General features: G+C 39.9%; 1 protein-coding gene across 1 annotated transcript in view; it reads right to left on the bottom strand.

The window, feature by feature from the left end:
- LOC138901179 (uncharacterized) overlaps positions 1-5,145 on the bottom strand; it is a 35,651-nt gene extending 30,506 nt beyond the window's left edge. The window contains exons 1-2 of the mRNA XM_070188924.1: positions 4,949-5,145; positions 4,151-4,497 (exon numbers count right to left, since the gene is read on the bottom strand). Coding sequence (XP_070045025.1) covers positions 4,151-4,497; positions 4,949-5,145 — 544 coding nt within the window. The remainder of the gene's footprint in view (positions 1-4,150; positions 4,498-4,948) is intronic.
- Positions 5,146-21,647: the final 16,502 nt, after the last annotated feature.

Below are 21,647 nucleotides of genomic sequence, written 5' to 3'. Positions count from 1 at the left end.
AGATAGATTTGAATGTTATTCGTTGTCATCTTTCCAAAAAGGTTAGCGTCATGACTTTATCAGCATAATTTTATTCTTCCCATATTTCTTGTGGAATTTGTCGACCAAATGACTTTTAAGTGTTGTCCAATTAATGAATTATCATTAACTTATTGTAGTTGCATGCACGATTGTTTAATCTATATTACATAATGCTCCATTACACTCACACACACTCTCTCTCTCTAAAAAGCATGTGAGAAATACGAAGAGCTAAGCCTAAATCAAGGTACATATGATCCGCCAATATGCATATATATATATATATATATATATATATATATATATATATATATATGCATACAGAAGCGGAGTCGGGGTTTAAAGTTACTGGGTTCGGAATTTAACGTTTTTATGTTAGTGGGTTTTAAAGAAAAAATTTGTACATAGTCAATGAATTTCTTAAGACAAACATATGGTTTGGATTAAAGCTATTGGGTTCGGACGAACCCGGTGTCGAAGCTCTAACTCCGCCCCTGTATGCACATACACTACAAGGAAATCTTTTATGTAATGGAATCAAAATTAAGAATTTATATAACTAATACTGACTAATTTGAAATTGAAAAATAATTAATGTTATTGTGATATGCAACTTTTATGGTAGTATATAGTTTATAAGGTATTGATCTTGGTCAAGTCTCTTAAATTAAAGTACTCGTCAAGCAAATTTTACATCAGCAAAATACGAGAGAGCATCTGCATATATAAAGAAATAAGCCTTAAAATCTACCAACACATTTTGAACTAGGAGTACGCTAATGTAGACACTATCACTAGTGAGGTTGATGCGTGGGAAGTTACATATGTTCCACATTTCTTGATATACCAGACCTAAGGTATTCATGTCTTCAACTTTAAAAAATAATTAATTCAAGAAAACTCTTGGTCAAAAGGTTTTGAATTGTAGATTATAAGTGAATTAGGGTTGTATAGATTATGTATATGGTCGAAATAGATTTCGGCCTTCCTACGTTCGATCGAGTTCGAACGGTAAGCAACCGGAGTGGGATTTTGGGATGAGTTCTGAAGGCAGTACAAATGAGCCTCGAGTCCGAAGGCTGATCGAGGAGTCGGCTCGATACTTTTATCGAGCCCGTGACCAAATCGACCCGCAAGGCATTACTTCGAGGTCAGGAATGCGCTACACCCACCCCGGAGGTCGAACTCAAGCCAAAATCGAGGGTTCGACCCAATAACAAGTTCGAGCCAGTGTCGAGCTCACAAACAAGAGCCATTACAACCGCACTAACAGAGAGAATCTTGGCGGGAATCGAGGAAGAGACAATTCATCATGGGTCCTCCACTATATGTTTTATTTTATTATAAATAAAGTAGGATCCCTCTATTATAAAGAGGGAAATCCTTGTAAGCATGGGCAGAAGGCATTGTAACAAAAGATCACTTCTCATATTGAAAGATATCTCTTCATGCTTGTTTTATTTTACCTTATTCGTTCTTTTGCTCAATATTCCCATTCTCATAGCCAAGAACATACATATTTCTATTTCTATATACGATTTGTATCAAATTGTATCACATATCCTTAGAACCATATATAAATTTAATGTTATCTGATTTTTTGGGTAAACAGTTTGGCGCCCACCGTGGGGCTAAGGGTAACAGTGGTTGTTTGATACGAATCTGCAATACACGCCAGTTTGAAACTTCAAATCAACAAGGGAAAACCCTCGACTGATGGCTTTACCTATCGACCACGAAGTCAGCCTCCAAGATGAAACCAACAACTTGACATCCAGGACCGGAAGGTGAATTAACAATGTCACCGAAGCTCGAGTCGAACTCAGGTACAAAGCAGACTGGAGCCCAATCCGCTTCGAGAAATCACCCACAAAACGAAACCAGTCATAGTGAAGTCAAATGAGCAAGAATCGGGGACTACTCCTGAAATTACTACTCGAGAAACTCACAAAACGAGTCGAAGCCAACGATAAAAAAGTAGAAACATATAATTCCAGGGTCGATCAAATCCCGGGAGCTCCACCAATGATAAAAGGGCTAGATTCGAAAAAATTCATTCAAAAGCCTTTTCCCTCAGGTGCAGCCCCAAAACCAATCCCCAAAAAATTTCGTATGACCGAAATACCTAAATATAACGGAACGACCGACCCCAACGAGCACGTCACTTCTTACGTGTGCCATCAAGGGCAATGATTTGGAAGATGATGAGATCTAATCTGTATTATTGAAAACATTTGGTGAAACCCTATCAAAAGGGGCAATGGTATGGTATCATAATTTACCATCTAACTCTATTGATTCTTTTGTTATGCTTGCAGATTGCTCCGTAAAAGCACATGCCGGAGCCATTAAGGTCGAAACCAGAAAGTCGGACCTGTTCAAGGTAATACAAAAAGATAACGAGATGCTAAGGGAGTTCGTATCTCGTTTTCAAATGGAACGAATGGATCTGCCACCAGTCACAGATGATTAGGCTGTCCAAGCTTTCACTCAAGGTCTAAACGAGTGGAGCTCGATGGCTTCACGGCGGCTGAAGCAGAATCTGATCGAGTACTCAGCTATTACTTGGACCGATGTACACAATCGATATCAATCCAAAATAAGAGTCGAAGATGACCAGTTGATTTCTAGGTTCATTACGAAAAGAACTACCAAGCGAAAATCGACCAGAGATCGATACCAGCCATATAGCGAAAACGATACTACTGCTGAGTATCCGAGGCCTCTTTAAAATCAACCTTGTATTACTGGGGGGATTTATCATTGAACGCATCTGTGATGATTATCAAATTCGATGCAAAGGAAGTTACTTCGTTATGACAAACAATGTCTCAACAGGAAACGTTGTAAGACCAAATGATCAAAACGAACCATGCTTATGTAGTTGGCCTGAGCCCTGACGCAAAACATGAACACATGTTTAATGACTTCCAAAGATAATCTTCTTTACTAATATTCTATGTTCAAGATTTATAATGCAAACAGGATCGAGTTCGAGCAAGCGCTCACTTGACCATTACGCCTTTCGAGTTCGAATCATTCACTCGACTACTAAGCCTACGGGCTACTTCGACCATTATTCCTACGGGCTACATTGTATCAAGTTCGAATCATTCACTCGACTACTAAGCCTACGACAACTTTTATTTTGAGCTCGAGCAAACACTCACTCGACTATTATGCCTAAGAGCTACATTGCATCGAGTTTGAAGCATTCACTCGACTGCTAAGCCTACGAGCTACTTTTATTTCTAGTTCGAGCAAGCACTCACTCGACCATTAAGCCTACGGGCTACTTTTATTTCGAGTTCGAGCAAGCACTCACTCGACCATTACTCCTACGGGCTACATTACTTCGAGTTTGAATCATTCACTCGACTACTAAGCCTACGGGCTACTTTTATTTTAATTTCGAGCAAGCACTCACTCAACCATTATGCTTACGGGCTACATTACTTCGAGTTCAAATCATTCACTCGACTACTAAGCCTACGGGCTACTTTTATTTCGAGTTCGAGCAAACACTCACTCGACTATTAAGCCTACGGGCTACTTTTATTTCGAGTTCGAATCATTCACTCAACTACTAAGCCTACAAGCTACTTTTATTTTGAGTTCGTGCAAGCACTTACTCGACCATTACACCTATGGGCTATATTATTTCGAGTTTGAATCATTCACTCGACTACTAAGCCCACAGACTACTTTATTTCGAGTCCGAGCAAGCACTCACTCGACCATTACGCCTACGGGCTACATTATTTCGAGTTCGAATCATTCATTTGACTACTACGCCTACAGGCTACATTACTTCAAGTTCGAATCATTGACTCAACGTATAAGCCTAGTAGCTACATCACTTCAAATTTGAATAAGCACTCGCTCGATTATAGAGGCTACGAAATCCAGAATTTGATTAAGTTGATTAAATCTTTGTGAAAACATTTATAAGGCATGTATAAAGTTTTCACAAAACAGAAGCAAGTCGGCAAAGTTGTCTATATACACAATCGTCTACATGATTGATTACAAATATAAAAACTAAGGACTAAGCTTCCTGGTCATCCTCAGGAGCGGTTTCTTATCTATCGGGCTCCCCCCCCCCAATTCTCGGATCCGCTCTTGCTACCATCATTATCATCATTATCGCCATCAGAAGTCAAGGCTTCAACTTCAGCTTCGAGCTCTTTAGCCTTTTTTATCTCTTCGACAAGGTCGAAACCTCGAGCGTGTACATCCTCGAGGGTCTCCCTCCGAGACCGACACTTAGCAAGTTCGGCAACCCAATATGCTCTAGTATCAGAAGTATCTGCCGCCTCTCGTGCCTCCATCTGAGCAGCCTCGGGATCAGCCCGATACACGGCAATGGACTTGTCCGCCAGGACTTTCGACGATTCAACCTCTACCTTAGCTTCAGCAAACCGTGTTTCAAGCTCCTCGATCCTCTTAGCCTGAGCTGAACCCTTTTGCTTGATGCTTCAAATCTGAACATCGACCGATAATAATTTGGCCAAGATGGTTTCTTTTTTCGCAGCCAGGTGGTCGATAGTCTCCTTCCACCGATTACATTCAGCCTTGATTTGATCGACTTCTTCCCGAAGTAACCCGATCTTTTCAACCTTTTGCTGCAGCTGAGATAACGAAGGGTTAACTTCCACAGTTGAGTCAAACCCATACTCTAACAGAACGAGGCTTACCTGTTTATCTAGTTCGGCCTCTTCTTCACGAGCCTTAGCCAAATCTGCTTGGAGGTCCTTTATAGCCTCGTCCTTTTGGCTGCAAAGAAGCCACAGGGCATCTCTCTCCCCCGAGACCTTCTGAAGCTCGACCTCGCACTGGCTGAGGTCGACTCGAAACGTACTAATGGCCTGCATAGTCGGAAAAAGAAGACAAGTCAAGTTTGGAAAAGAACGAAGAAACCAAGTACAGTAAAATCATAACCCAAGAAATAAAATGTTGGGCCTCTTCTAGAAGAAGAGAAGCATCACTGATGTTGGAGGCATCATCGACTCCAGTAAAGCAATCCCGAAAAGGGTCCCCTACACTAGAGCCTCTGCCCATATCGGGGGTCTTCAATTCTCGAGCCTCCTTTAACGCCTCCTCAGAAAAGGTTGGAAGACCCATTGTCATGGTCCCAAGCGAATCGCTCGGGATGCTCTGATCGAGACTCGGGGTACCGGAACCGACCCTGATTGGTACAGCCGCCATCGGCTCAGAAGTTTTGGCGACTTCGATAGCTTTTGCAGATCGGATCACCAAAGCCGAGGCACCATCTTTTTCTTCTTCTTCTCATCTCAGTCGTTCGACCGAGTGCATCGAAAGAGAGATTGCCTTCCTCCTTACCCTTCGAGTTTTGGGCTTGGGGTCCTCTGACCAAGAGACAACTTTTCGCTTCTTATCTTTCCCCGGTTCCGAGACCGGGGACTTGGTTCCTTTTTCACCACTCGAAGGCCTCAAAACGGCATCCTTGGTTACACCTGCATGAAAGGAAATCCATGACGAATGGAGCATAAAAAATATTTTCAAAGAACACGAGAAGTAACCCTTATCATGATTCTTGGCCTCCCATCTACCTTTTGCCAAATCATGCCAAGCGCGTTAGGCATAAGAGGAAGTCGAGGCTAAATTTCGAACCCAATCCTTGAGGTCGGGTATTGTGGCATCCAAAGAGCAGTTGTGTATCGGGGAAAAACATCATATAAACTCGGGAAAAAATACGAAAAGCAACGTCTTATGAAAACCACTTACGGTCGAAATTCCATTCCTCGGGGAACAACATCTTCTCTTCCGGAATGAGGTCACGAGTCCTCAGCCAGATATAACGGCCCATCCAACCCTGATCCTTGTCTTCATCGATGCTCTACATCAAAGCCTTCGATCCCCGACGATGAAGCCTGATTAGTCCTCAAAAGATTTGAGGCAGATACAGTCGTATGAGGTGATTCAGGAAAACTTCCAGCCCCTCGGCATTGTTGGAGAAGAAGCGAAGTAAGGCTACTATACGCCATAGAGAGGGATGAATTTGACCAAGGGTGACCTGATATCTTTTACAAAAATTGATGATCACCGGGTCGATGGGACTCAACGTAAAGGGGTAAGTGTAAACACTTAAAAACCCCTCCACATAGGTGATGACGCTCTCTTCGGGGGAGGGAATTTGCAACATGACCTCGGAACCCGAGTTGCAATCTTTCCTCACAGCCTCGAGATGACCCTCTGTTATTGAGCACATGTACATCGACACATGCTCACATCGACCCGGAACAGATGAAGGATTCTCAACCTTAAAATAGGTCTTCAGAATACACGGGCCGAGAATATACTCATAGGTAGGCGGCCTCGCCGGTGCCTTGTCGCCGGACGGCCGTGAAGAATAAGTTTTCTCCTTCTGAGGTACGGTTTTCGAAGTTTTGGCCATTAATATGAGAGAAAGAAAGGAAAAGGAAGATGAAAAGTTGATGTAGATTGCTCTGCAAATGGCGAAATAGAGAGAAAGGGTAAGAAAATTTGGAAGAGTGAAAGACGTAAAAATGATAAATGTTAGATAAAGGGGTTATTTATAGGCTTGCATCGTGACGGTTCAATATCATAGGTGGCTGACCACCGTCTGACATGTATTAAATACCTTAAAAAGACTAAATCGATGGGACAGCTATCACATACGTCATGATCGAGCCCTGTGCAAACGTCAGCTTATAACCCGATCGAACTATCGAAGATCATATCGATTCCCACAACATCCTTCCTGAGAATCGAGGGGACTATCTGTATACGGTCGAAATAGATTTCGGCCTTCCTACGTTCGATCGAGTTCGAACGGTAAGCAACCGGAGTGGGATTTTGGGATGAGTTCCGAAGGCAGTACAAATGAGCCTCGAGTCTGAAGGCTGATCGAGGAGTCGGCTCGGTACTTTTATCGAGCCCGTGACCAAATCGATCTGCAAGGCATTGCTTCGAGGTCAGGAATGCGCTACACCCACCCCGGAGGTTGAACTCAAGCCAAAATCGAGGGCTCGACCCAATAATGAGTTCGAGCCAGTGTCGAGCTCACAAACAAGAGCCGTTACAACCGCACTAAGAGAGAGAATCTTGGCGGGAATCGAGGAAGAGACATTCATCATGGGTCCTCCACTATATGCTTTATTTTATTATAAATAAAGTAGGATACCTCTATTATAAAGAGGGAAATCCTTGTAAGCATGGGCAGAAGGCATTGTAACAAAAGATCACTTCTCATATTGAAAGATATCTCTTCATGCTTGTTTTATTTTACCTTATTCGTTCTTTTGCTCAATATTCCCATTCTCATAGCCAAGAACATACATATTTCTATTTCTATATACGATTTGTATCAAATTATATCACATATCCTTAGAACCATACACAAATTTAACGTTATCTGATTTTTCGGGTAAACAGATTACTAATGAGACATTTGTGCTTCGTTTATTGGATGATCAAGTAAAGGAAATAAGACGTGGTCTAATTACTAATGATATTATATCACAGATTTAAGAATTAGTGTCATGGAGAATAAGTACCTAAACAGGTATCTTCATCGAGCCGCTATACAATTCTACACAATGTGTAACAATAGTAGATAAATAATAAAACTTAACCTAAATAGTCGATAACCAATTGCTTAAACCTAAAAATGCTAAAATAGTCGATAAATATATAAAATATATATATAATTATGTATACTTAGTATAATATATATATATATATATATATATATATATATATATATATATATATATATATATATATATATATATATACTAAAAAATAAACAGTCGAGTCCGATCGGTTATTTGCTTAAAAATTTCCTAAAATAAATTGAACAAGACCACTTTAGAAAAAATAGGAGTACAAAAGATGAATAAAATGGGGAAGAAAACAACCAAATTAAAGCACTAAAAATGAAGAGAAGAAAGCTTGAAGATGCGTGAGTGGCCAGCGAGAAAAACTCATCTAGGTGGGTAGCTTTATGAAAAAGTTTTGCTTTTGAGTCAGTTTTGGAAAAAATGAAAAGAATACATATAAAAGCCAGGAGAAAGCCACTATTTTAGTGTCTGATTCCGAGGAACAAATCTTTTTTAAAATTAATGTAGGATATCTGATTTTGTCTCCATATGTTCACACTAGAAAGAATAATTTTCTAATATGTAGATATGGTTTCCCTTTTGGCCTTGCATGCCAAACCAAAAAGGGCACAGACACAACGTAAGAATTTTTTTTATATGGTTTCCCTTTTGGCCTTGCATGCCAAACCAAAAAGGGCACAGACACAACGTAAGAATTTGTTTTTTAAAAAAATTATTATTTTCCTGCATTAGCTTAAATGCTTAGGAGATTGAATGTTTTAGATATGCTATATTTTGGGTAAAAGATCATAAATAGCTTGATTTATAACTGCTAACTCAAAATTAGTCATAATTTTAAAAGTAATTAAATTTAGTTACTTTTTTCACATAAAAATAAAATCTGAACAAAAATACCATTAAAAATCCGAAAAAAATTTCAGCATAATGTATTGGAATTCCAACATAATATGCTGAAAATTTATGGGCAGAAGCTCCATGCATAATCCAACATATTATGCTGGAACTTTTAGTGTTTCGGCTAGGATATTTTTGTCCAAATTTTATCTCCACATAAAATAGTAGCTATTTTTCAATAATTTTATAAATGTCAACTAATTTTTAATTAGCGGTCCGAATACGGGATAGCCCATCCTATTGTGACTATATTTCGATTCAGCGAAGTTGAAACTGAATGCTGATCATGGGTCCAAATAATTTGGGTCTGAAAGATTAATTCTTAAACAGAAATTTTTGTCCAAAAGGAAAGGCAAAATGTATGTGAACCAATTGAATGCAGACTATGTTAAAACTTAACCTCGACAAATAATTGAACTTATTATTATTAAAATGATTGTGCTGAAAAGAAATACTAAATTAATTCATGATGCAATCGATTTCTTGATCATTTGTAAAGTGGAATAAAACATTCATTTTAAAGAGAAGTACAAAAAAAGAAAAAGAAATTGTCACTAAAACTTATAGTCGAGTAAGGCTATTTGGAGTCTCTTGTACAATATAGATGTTTCTTTAATTCTGAGTGTCCTTATTCACTTTCCAATTTATCATGACCAGAAAATCTAACTCTCGAAATCGTGATGACGCATAACATTTCGGCCAACATTAGAATAGTTTATTCATTTTTAACAGTTCAGATTAAATAACAACAGAGAAGCCGAAATAACTGAAATAAATCTGAAGTTAAGTGCGGAAAACCATAACAACTAAAATATCTAATACCACTCTGAATCTCGTATCACAAGTGCACGAACTACTAGAAAAATACAGATAAATGTCTAAATGAAATTAAAGTTGTCTGAATGAAAATATACAACTAAAATAAATCAGAAGGGGACTTCAGGGCTGCGAATGTCGAGCAGCTATACCTCAAGACTCCGTCCAATAGTCAACCCGAGCAATCTACTGACCGCCGCAGGGACAGACTCCAAAATCTGTACAAGAAGTGTAGAGTATAGTATGAGTACAACCGACCACATGTACTATGTAAGTGTCGAGCCTATCCTCGACGAAGTAGTGACGAGGCTAAGACGGGTCACTTACAATAACCTGTACGCAATATAAAATAATGACAGGAAAGGAAAATACGAAAACGAAATAAGTCACTTAACTCATAGAAATTACTCAATCCTCAAAGAAAACCAGTAAATGCCAGAATTACCAATCCTTTGAATCTCGTACGAAAGTACCGAAGCCAACACAATACAATAAGAAATAGAAAATACATAAATTATTGCGGCATGCAACCCGATCCCACCGTATAACACTATCCTCCCTTATTCCACCATATAAATATCAATAATAATAAGTAAATATATATTGCGGCACGCAACCCGATCCCACCATATAATAAGAGTCCATATCATAATTTACTCTAATTTCACCATATCAATTTCACCCTTATTTCACCTGTTGATGCGCGCAACTCGATCCCACCGTATCAATATAGATCCTCCCTTATTACTCCTATTGCGTCGTGCAACCCGATCCATAAATAAATTAATAAGTGCAATTAATTTAACAGCAAAAATCACAAGAATCTCTACGATTAACGAATATGAAAGCTACAAATCAAGAAGGAATCTCGTACCAAATCATGAAGAGCTACAATTAATATCGAGCAACAAGGCAAGTCAAATATATGACAGTTAAAGTGTACAAGTAAGATAATTAAGGCAAGTATCAATTAAGCATGGGAGCATGAAAGGAATTAACATGTATAACGTGAGAATAATAAATGACAAGTAGCAAGTTAAGGCATAGGAAGCAATTAAGGCAAGTAACAATCAAGACATGGAGTGCTATAATTAATAAAATACGGGTAGACATGGAAACAAGTAATTGACGGTGCCACCTCGCATATACGCCGTTACTCATGAAATTCACATAGCACACAACTCAAGGGCTCCTAATTCTCTCAAATCAAGGTTAGACCCAATACTTACCTCACTTCGCAATCAACTCAAAATTCAACCACGGCCTTGCCTTTCGAACAAGCCTCCAAACCACCCAAATCTAGCAAATTATCAACTAAACGATTCAAAATAAGCCTTAGAAATTACCCACAAATGAAAGAGGTTCAATTTAGATCATTATTGAAAATAAGCTATAGGAACACCCAGCCTCCACAATTGTGCACTTTTGCTTCGCAAATGTGAAGCCTGCTCTAACATTGTCGAGTCGCAATTGCGACTCTTGGATCGCAAATGCGATCATTGTTTAGTCCGCAAATGCGAACTTTTCCTCACAATTGCGAGTCCTACCCAGCCATCCTATGCTCGTAATTGCAAAGTTTTCTTCGCAAAAGCGAGGCTCGCATTTGCGATCCAGACCTCGCAAATGCGAGATCTGCAGTCCAGCACTAAATGAAAACTTGCACCAACTATGATTCTAAGTCAAAAACCACTCCCAAGCCTATCCGAAACTCACCCAAGCCCCTCGGGCTCCAAACCAAACATGCACACAAATATAATAACATTATACGAACTCACTCGCGCGATTATAATACCAAAATGACACCTAGAATTACTAATCAGATACCAAAACGAATGAAATTTTCAATAAAACTTAAGAACATGCAACGTTTTAACCAGACGTCTGAATCACGTCAAATCAACTCCGTTTTACACCAAAATTTACAGACAAGTCATAAATACTATAATAAACTTATACCAAGTACTGGAATCAAAATTCGGACCCGATAGAAATAAAGTCAAACTATGGTCTAACTTAGAATTTCTTTAAACTTTCAAACATCGAGTTTTCGACAAATTATGATAAATCAAGTTAGGGACTTCTGAATTCGATTCCGGACAAGTCCCAAATTACGGTACGAACCCACCGGGGCCGTCAAATTATTGATTCGAGTCCGTTTGCTCAAAATATTGACCAAAGTCAACTCAAATAAATTTTTAAGGCACAATCTTAAATTTTTATCAATTTTTCACATAAAAACCTTCCGGAAAAAGATACGGACTATGCACGCAAATCGGGTAAGGCTAAACGGAGTTATTCAGGGTTTCAAAACACAGAATTCAGGATTAAAAGTATAAATGATCTATCAGGTCATCACATTCTCCACCTCTAAAACAGACGTTTGTCCTCGAACGGACATAGAAAAGTATCTGGACTGGTGAAAAACTGTGGATATCTACTCCACATGTCCGACTCGGACTCCCATGTGGATGCCTCGATCGGTTGACCTCTTCACTACACTCGAACTGAAGGATAACTCTTAGACCTCAACTGCCGAACCTTCCGGGCTCGAATAGCTACCAGCTCCTCCTCATAAGTCAAATCCTTGTCTAATTGGACTAAGATGAAATCTAACACATGTGACGAATTACCGTGATATTTTCGGAGCATGGACACATGGAACACTGGATGGACTGTTGATAAACTGGATGGCAATGCGAGCTTGTAGGCCACCTCACCCACTCTCTCAAGAATCTCAAAGGGTCCGATGTACCTAAGGCTCAACTTGCCCTTCTTTCCGAACCTCATCACATAATTTATGGATAAAACCCGGAGCAATACCCTTTCTCCGACGATGAATGCAACATCACGAACTCTACGATTGGCATAACTCTTCTGCCTAGATTGAGCGCTGCGAAGTCAATCCTGAATAATCTTGACCTTATCCAAGGCATCATGTACCAAATCTCTACCCAACAACCGAGCCTCCCCTGGCTCGAACCATCCAAATGGCAAACAATACTATCTCCCATATAATGCCTCATATGGAGCCATCTGAATGCTCGATTGGTAGCTGTTGTTGTAGGCAAACTCCGCAAGCAGCAAGAACTGATCCTAAGGACCCTCAAAATCCATAACACAAGCGCAAAGCATATACTCCAATATCTGAATAGTGCACTCGGACTGGCTGGGGATGAAATGGTATACTCAACTCAACTTGCGTGCCTAACTCATGTTGTACTGTCCTCCATAAGTGCAAGGTGAATTGCGTACCTCGATCAGAAATGATAGACACGGGCACACCATGAAGACGAATGATCTCGCGGATGTAGATCTCAGCTAACCGCTCTAAAGAATAGGTAATTGCCACTGGAATGAAATGTGCTAACTTGGTCAACCTGTCCACAATAACCCATACTGCATCGAACTTCTTCTAAGTCCGTGGGAGTCCAACAACAAAATCCATAGTGATACGCTCCCACTTCTACTCAGGAATCTCTAACTTCTTAAGCAAACCACCAGGTCTATGATGCTCGTACTTTACTTGCTGACAATTTAGACACTGAGCTACATATGTAACTCTATCCTTCTTCATCCTCCTCCACCAATAATTCTACCTCAAGACCTGATACATCTTGGCGGCACTCGGATGAATAGAATTCCGGGAACTGTGGGCCTCCTCAAGAATCAACTCACGAAATCCATCCACATTGGGCACACAAATGCAACCCTGCATCCTCAAAACCCCATCATCCCCAACAGCAACCTACTTGGCACCATCGTGTTGCACTGTGTCATTAATGACAAGCAAATGGGGGTCATCATGTTGACGCTCCCTAATGCGCTCATACAAGGAAGACCGAGCAATTGTGCAAGCTAGCACACGACTAGGCTCTGAAACATCTAACCTCATAAACTGATTGGCCAAAGCGTGAACATCTGCTGCAAGTGGTCTCTGACCAACTGGAATATACGCAAGGCTGCCCATACTCATAGACTTTCTACTCAAGGCATCAGACATCACATTGGTCTTCCCGGGATGATACAAAATGATGAAATCATAGTCTTTCAATAGCTCCAACCACCTTCTTTTCCTCAAGTTGAGATCCTTTTGCTTGAACAAGTACTGTAGACTCCGATGATCCGTGAATACCTCACACGATATGCCGTAAAGATAGTGCCTTCAAATCTTCAGTACATGAACAATGACTGCTAACTCTAAGTCATGAACATGGTACTTCTTTTCATGAACCTTCAACTGCCGCGACGTGTATGCAATTACCCTGCCATCCTGCATCAATACTGCACCGAGCCCAATACGAGATGCATCACAATACACCGTGTAAGATCCTGAATAGGTGGGCAACACCAATATTTGCACCGTAGTCAAAACAGTCTTGAGCTTCTGAAAGCTTAACTCACACTTGTCTGACCATCTGAACGGGAACCCTTCTAGGTCAATCTGGTCAATGAGGCTGCTATAGATGAAAACCCCTCCACGAACCGGCGATAATAACCGGCCATACATAGGAAACTCCAGATCTCTGTAGCTGAAGTAGGTCTAGGCCAGTTCTAAACTGCCACAATCTTCTTAGGATCCACCTTTATGCCCTCTACCGATACAACATGTCCCAAATAGGCGACTGAGTCTATCCAAAACTCACACTTTGAGAACTTGGCATATAACTAGCTATCTATTAGAGTCTGAAGTACAACCCAAAGATGTTGCTCATGCTCCTCTCGACTGCGGGAGTATATCAAGATATCATCAATGAATACAATCACAAAAGAATCCAAGTAGGGTTTGAACACCCGGTTCATCAAATCCATAAATATTGTTAGGGCATTTGTCAACCCAAATGACATCACTAGGAACTCATAATGCCCATATCGAGTCTGAAAAGTCGTCTTAGGGACATTGGATGGTCTAATCCTCAACTGATGGTAGCCAGACCTCAAATCAACCTTCCAAATTACTTTGGCAACCTGAAGTTGATCAAATAAGGCATCAATCCTCGCCAATGGATACTTGTTCTTGATAGTCACTTTGTTCAACTACCGATAGTCTATACACATCCTCATCGGCCCATTCTTCTTCTTCACGAACAACACGGGCGCACCCCAGGGCGAGACACCAGGTCTAATGAATCCTTTGTCAAGGAAATCTTGTAACTGCTCCTTTAACTCCTTCAACTCCGGCGGGGCTATACGGTATGGCGGAATAGAAATGGACTGAGTTCCCGGAGCCAAATCAATACAAAAATGAATATCCCTATCGGGTGGCATCCCCGACAAGCCTGCAGGAAACACCTTTGGAAACTCACGAACAACTAGCACTGAATCCATGGAAGAAACCTCCTCACTAGAATCACGGACATAGGCCAAATAAGCTAGGCATCCCTTCTCGACCGTGCGTCGAGCCTTCACATAAGAAATAACTCTGCTGGTAGAGTGGCTAGGAGTCCCTCTCCACTTTAGCCGAGGCAACCCCGGCATGGTTAAGGTCACCTTCTTGGCGTGACAGTCCAATATAGCATGATAAGGTGACAACCAATCCATACCCAAGATAACATAAAAATCTACCATATCAAGAAGTAGAAGATCTACACTAGTCTCAAGACTCCCAATATAACTACACACAAGCGATATACATAATCTACAATAATAGAATCCCCCACAGGCATGGACACATACACAGGAGCACTCAAAGAATCACGCGGCACAACCAGATATGAAGCAAAATAGGATGACACATAGGAATAAGTAGATCCCAGATCAAATAGAACTGAAGCATCTCTATGGAAAACGGGAACAATACATGTGATTACGGCGTTAGATTACTCAGCCTCAGGCCTAGCTGGGAAAGCATAAAATCGGGGTTGGGCCCCACCACTCTGAACTACATCTCTAGGACGGTCTCCAGATGGCTGGACTTTACCTCTAACGGCTTGACCTCCACCTCTAACGGCCTGAGCCCACCACTGGCTGCCTGACCCCTGCCTCTAGCTAGCTGAGCAGACAGTGGAGAAGCCGGTGCCGAAACCATGGCATGAGAAATCTGCTGTGGCATGCCACCCAATAATTTTGGACAAGACATCCTGATGTTCCCAATACCACCACACTCAAAACACCCATCCTGCTGCTCTGGTTGCTAAAGCTGACCCGAACGGTCCGGATAACCACGATAATAACTTTGAATTGGAGGCACATTGATAGGAGCTGATGGTGCACTGTAGGCTGGCTACCCGGAATAAGGCACATAAGGACCACGATTCACAGTAGCACTATGAGATGCCTGAAGCACTGAAACTACCGGAATGACGGGGCCTCTTGTGTGACACCAGCCTCCTCTCTTGAGCACAAACCAACTCGATCTATCTGGCAATATCAACGGCCGTCTGGAAGGAAATATCACTCCCCGTCTCCTTGGACATATGAAACTTGATAGTGTAAGTGAGTCCATCAATAAATCTCCTCACTCGCTCCTTCTCAATAGGAAGCAAGATAATATCATGGTGAGCTAAGTCCGCAATTCGATTCTCGTACTGGGTGACAGTCATACCACCCTGTTAAAGTCGCTCAAACTGCCTGCCTACGGTACTCCTCTCTTAGGGTGACAGGGATGAACTTCTCTAGAAATAGTCGTGAGAACTTATCCTAGGTAAATCCAGGCGACCCTGCTGGTCTAGTCAACATATAATCTCTCCACCATCTCCGGGCAGAACCAGTCATCTGAAATACTGCAAAATCAACCCCATTAGTCTCAACTATACCCATGTTGCACAACATCTCATGGAAACGGTCCAGAAACATCCTGTGGATCCTCAGATGATGCACCACTGAAATGAAGGGGAAAGAGCTTGGTGAACTTATCTAATCTCAACATAGCCTCAGAAGACAAAGCGGGCCTATCACTGGCCTGTGCCACAATAACCGGCTGAACTACCCCAATTGGCGGGGCTACTGGAATCTGAAACTCGGGAGCCACCTACTCCGGAGTGTGAGTAGCTGGAGTCTATGCTCCTTCCCCAGACCGAGACACGGCTGGTGCCACTGTAAAGGTACCTGTCTAGGCCACGCTCTCCATAAGGCCCACGAAATGGACTAGAGCATCCTGAAGTACTACTATGGCTATGAACCCCTTCGGGACCTGAGTTGGTCCGACAAGAACAATCTGAGCTGGAACCCCCTCCTCGAAATCCACCTGAGGCTCCACTGCGGGTGCTGATGCTCGAGTTCTAGGATGAGCTCTGCCTCTACCTCTGCTTCGGCCTCTAATGCGAACTCGGCTTCGACCTCTTCACTTAGCCGTAGCTACTACTGGGGGCTCCGGCTCCTGTTCGGTGGTATATGCAGTGCATGTTCTCGCCATATGTGAGAGAACAAGAATAGCCTATGGAAGATAAGTACATACATCTTCGTACCGATTCTCCAGACTCTACTAAGCTTGCTCGTGACTCGTGAGACCTAGGCAACCTAGTGCTCTAATACCAACTTATCACGACCTGGAAATCCTACCTTCGAGACCGTGATGGAGCCTAACATTTCACTTGTTAGGCAAGCCAATGCTAGAATAGTTTATCCATTTTTAACAGTGCAAAGTGTAGTATGAGTACAGAGTGTAGTATGAGTACAACTGACCACATGTACTCTGTAAGTTTCGAGCCTAACCTCGACGAAGTAGTGACGAGGCTAAGGCGAGTCACTTATAATAACCTGTATGCAATATAAAGTAATGACAAGAAAGAAAAATATGGAAAAGAAATAAGGCAGTTAACTCATGGAAATAACTCATTCCTCAAAGAAAACTAGTAAATGCCAGAATTACCAATCCTTGGAATCTCGTACGAAAGTACCGAAGCCAACACAATACAATAAGGAATATATATTGTTGCGGCACACAACCATATCCCACCGTACAACACTATCTCATTTTATTCCACCATGTAAATATCAATAATAATAAGTAAATATATGTTGCGACGCGCAACCCGATCTCACCATATAATCAGAGTCAATATCATAATTCACCCTTATTTCACCCTATCAATCTACTATTATTTCACATGTTGCTACGCGCAACCTGATCCCACCATGTAATCCTTCCTTATTCCTCTTGTTGCGGCGTGCAACCCGGTCTATAAATAAATTAATAAGTATAATTAATTTAACAACACAGATCACAGGAATCTCTACTATTAACGAATATGAAAACTACAAATCAAGAAAGAATCTCGTACCAAATCATGAAGAGCTACAATTAATATTGAGCAATAAGACAGGTCAAATATATGACAGTTAAAGGGTACAAGTAAGGCAATTAAGGCAAGTATCAATTAAGCATGAGAGCATGAAAGGAATTAACATTTATAATGCGAGAATAATAAATAACAAGTAGCAAGTTAAGGCATATGAAGCAATTAAGGCAAGTAACAATCAGGACATAGAGTGCTCTAATTAATGAAATAAATTAAAGCAAGTAACAATCAAGACATGGAGTGCTCTAATTAATCAAATAAATTAAGGCAAGTAACAATCAAGACATGGAGTGCTATAATTAATGAAATATGGGTAGACATGAAGATAAGTAATTGAAGGCGTATAGACACTCGTCACCTCACATATACGCCTCTACTTATGAAATTCACATAGCACATAACTCAAAGGTTCCTAATTCCCTCAAATCAATGTTAGACCCAACACTTACCTCACTCCGTAATCAATTCAAAATTCAACCACGGCCCTGCCTTTCGAACAAGCCTCCAAACTAACCAAATCTAGCAAATTATTAACCAAACGGTTTAAAATAAGCCTTAGGAACTACCCACGGATTAAAAGGTTCAATTTTGATCATTATTGAAAAAGTCAACCCCATACTCGCTTGGTCAAAACCCGAGGTTCGGACCAAAATTCGATCACCCATTCACACTCGAGCCCGGTTATGCAATTCAATTCGAAATCCGACCTCAATTCGAGGTCTAAATTCCAATTTTATAAAAAATCCCTAATAAAATTCAAATCTTTAATTTCTACCATGAAAATCCTAGTTTGATGTTGAAATCTTATGAAATGTAATGGGTAATTAAAAAAATAATAGATTAGAGTCACTTACCAATGAGTTTAGGAAGAAAAGCTCTTGAAAAAATCGCCTCTAAGGTGTTTAGGCTTGAGAATTTGAAAACAAATGAGCTAATTTCCATTTTTCCCTTCTTTTACCCAGCTGCAGTTATCGCAATTGCGACACATAGTTCACAATTGCGATGATCGTAATTGCGATCAACCCTTCACAAATGCGAAGAAGTCACTGAGCTTGTTGTCGTCGCAAATACGGTAATTTGTTCGCAATTGCTAACACCCAGCCTCTGCAATTGTGCACTTTTGCTTCGCAAATGCGAAGCCTGCTCTTATACTGCCGAGGCACTATTGCGACTCTTGGATCGCAATTGCGAACTTTTTTTCGCAATTGTGAGTCCTGCCCAGCCATCCCATGCTCGTAAATTCGAAGTGTCCTTCGCAAAAGCGAGGCTAACATTTGCGATCCATACCTCGCAAATGCGAAATCTATAGTCCAGCACCAAATGGAAACTTGCACCAACTATGATTCTAAGTCAAAAACCATTTCAAAGCCTATCTGAAACTCACCCGAGCCCCTCGGGCTCCAAACCAAAAATACACACAAGTATAATAATATTATACGAACTTGCTCATGCGATCATAACACCAAAATAACACCTAGAACGACGAATCTGGCACCAAAACGAATAAAATTTTTAATGAAACTTAAGAACATGCAACTTTTCAACCGGACGTCCGAATCACGTCAAATCAACTCTGTTTTGCACCAAATTTTGCATACAAGTCGTAAATATTATAATGAACTTATATCAAGTTTTGGAATCAAACTACGGATCCGGTAGCAACAAAGTAAAACTACGGTCAAACTTAAAATTTCATTAAACTTTTGAACTTCTAGTTTTCGACAAATTATGATAAATCAAGTTAAGGACTTCCGAATTCGATTCCAGGCATACGCTCAAGTCCCAAATAACGGTACGAACCCACCGGGATCATCAAAATACTTATCCGGGTCCGTGCTCAAAACGTTGACCGAAGTCAAATCAAATGAATTTTTAAGGCACGATTTTATATTTTTATCAATTTTTTACATAAAAACCTTCCAAAAAAAGACACAGACTGTACACGCAAAATCAATGAAAGCTAAACGAAGCTTTCAGGGGTTCGAGATATAGAATTGAGGGTTAAAAATATAAATGACCTATCGGGTCAACACACAATTTTTCGATCTTCCTACCTAATATGAAATTATTTTGAAGAAAAAAAAGTATTAAATATGATTAATAAAATAGTAGTAAGAGTATTTAATTTGCACTCTTTACGACAGTAAACTAACAAAAAAATGATCATCGTTCATGAAGTTATTTTTTTTTAATAAAACATGTTGCTTACATTAATCAAGGTCAAAACGAAAATACAAACTTTTTGGCATATTGGAACGCACTAAAAATCTCTTCTTTCTTTTTTCATGATTTTCTCTTGTCCTTTATTGTCCTTTTAGTTTGGTCGGTAAGCGCTGTATTTGCCTAACAACTTGAAGCGTTACGCAACAGCGTCCATACTCCATAGTTGTGTAATTGCTATACTAAGTGAAGCTTTTTGGCTTTTGTTTTAAACAAAAAGGTTTTCGGGTAAAGAGAAAGAAAAAGAAAGGAAATAGGACGTGCTTTTATCTTGAGAAATGGAGTAATAAATTGGTCTCTATACGAAATTTGACCAAACTAGCTGTTTGTTTTCTAATAATTCGGTATCCTGAACATATTAGCTTGATTAACTAGAATTTGTCACCTCGTTAGGCGCATTAAAGAAAGAATGCCCCATATGTATGATATTTTTTATTTTCATAATTCAAATTCTAAACTTCTAATTAAGAATGAAGGGATCTTGTCCATTCTTCTACGACTTGTAATGGCGACTTGCAATTTTTACTTGATTTAGGACGCAGGTTTAGCATCTTATATGCTAAGTAAAGATAAGTGGAATGTAAATCAACTCATATATATTAATGAGAATTGAGTAATATTTTGGTTACTGAATTATTGTTTTATTTTACAGGAAAAAAAGTTAGTATTATTAAGTTTAATTTTGGACCCAATCATATTCAATTGAGCATATTTAACCTTTAATCGGTCAAAGAGTGATTTTGGACAAAACTCTAACCGGATATTATATCTTCCTTGTTGTATTTGTCAACTCCTTTTTTTTTTAATTGCAAAATGTTACACGAATGAAATAATAATCTCAATGATAAAATGAAACAAAAATGTAAAAACTTATGTGGAAATGTTATAAATATATTATATTATGGATGTTCATTTAGTATTCCGTTGTAAATAAGCTTCCTAAAGAAGCTTATCTATACGAGACTTCGCCGTAAATATGTTTATCTATTTAGTACTCTATTAAAAATAAGTCTCCTGAAGAAGCTTATCCTTTCAGTACCCCGTTATGGATAAATATCACACCCGGTAGAAGATTACACATATCTAGTATAATGAGCTTATCCTTTCGGTACCCCATTATGGATAAACATTACCTCCGGTAGAAGATTATTCATATCTGGTATAATGAGCTTATCCTTTCGGTACCCCGTTATGGATAAACATTACCCCCGGTAGAAGATTGTCAATATCTGGAATAATGAACTTATCCTTTCGATACCCCGTTATGAATAAACATTACCCCTGATAGAAGATTATCTATATCAGCTTACACAGCAGCAGCTTGCAGAAGTCGCTTACACAACAACTTGCTTTCTTCTATAAATAGAGAAAATTTCAGTTCATTATGTACATAGGTTTGAAGTTTGAATAATATATCAGTTTCTCTCTATACTTGTCTTTACTTAACAATCTTTATTTTATAACACGTTATCAACACGAGACTCTGCCATCTCGAGAAAATACTTTAAAAGTATCAGAGGTACGAACTTTCTTTTTCTAAATAATGTCAAATCTTTCTAAACGTGAATTTGTAGCCCTGGATATATCGAGCAAATGCTACATGTCTTGGGTGCTTGATGCTGAAATTCATCTTGATGCTATGGGCCTAGCATACACCATCAAGGACAAAAATCAAGCATCAAACCAAGACTGTGCCAAAGCAATGATATTCCTACGCAATCACCTTGATGAAGGCTTGAAAATGGAATATCTCACTATTAAAGAACCAGTCATATTGTGGAATAATTTGAAAGATAGATATGACCACCTGAAGATGGTCGTTCTTCCACAGGCACTTATGATTGGACTCATC

The sequence above is a fragment of the Nicotiana tomentosiformis genome, chromosome 11 (assembly GCF_000390325.3).
Source record: "Nicotiana tomentosiformis chromosome 11, ASM39032v3, whole genome shotgun sequence".
Lineage (NCBI taxonomy): Eukaryota > Viridiplantae > Streptophyta > Magnoliopsida > Solanales > Solanaceae > Nicotiana > Nicotiana tomentosiformis.
Note: the sequence above shows the minus strand (reverse complement) of the source record. Positions and strands in the feature narration are given on the sequence as shown.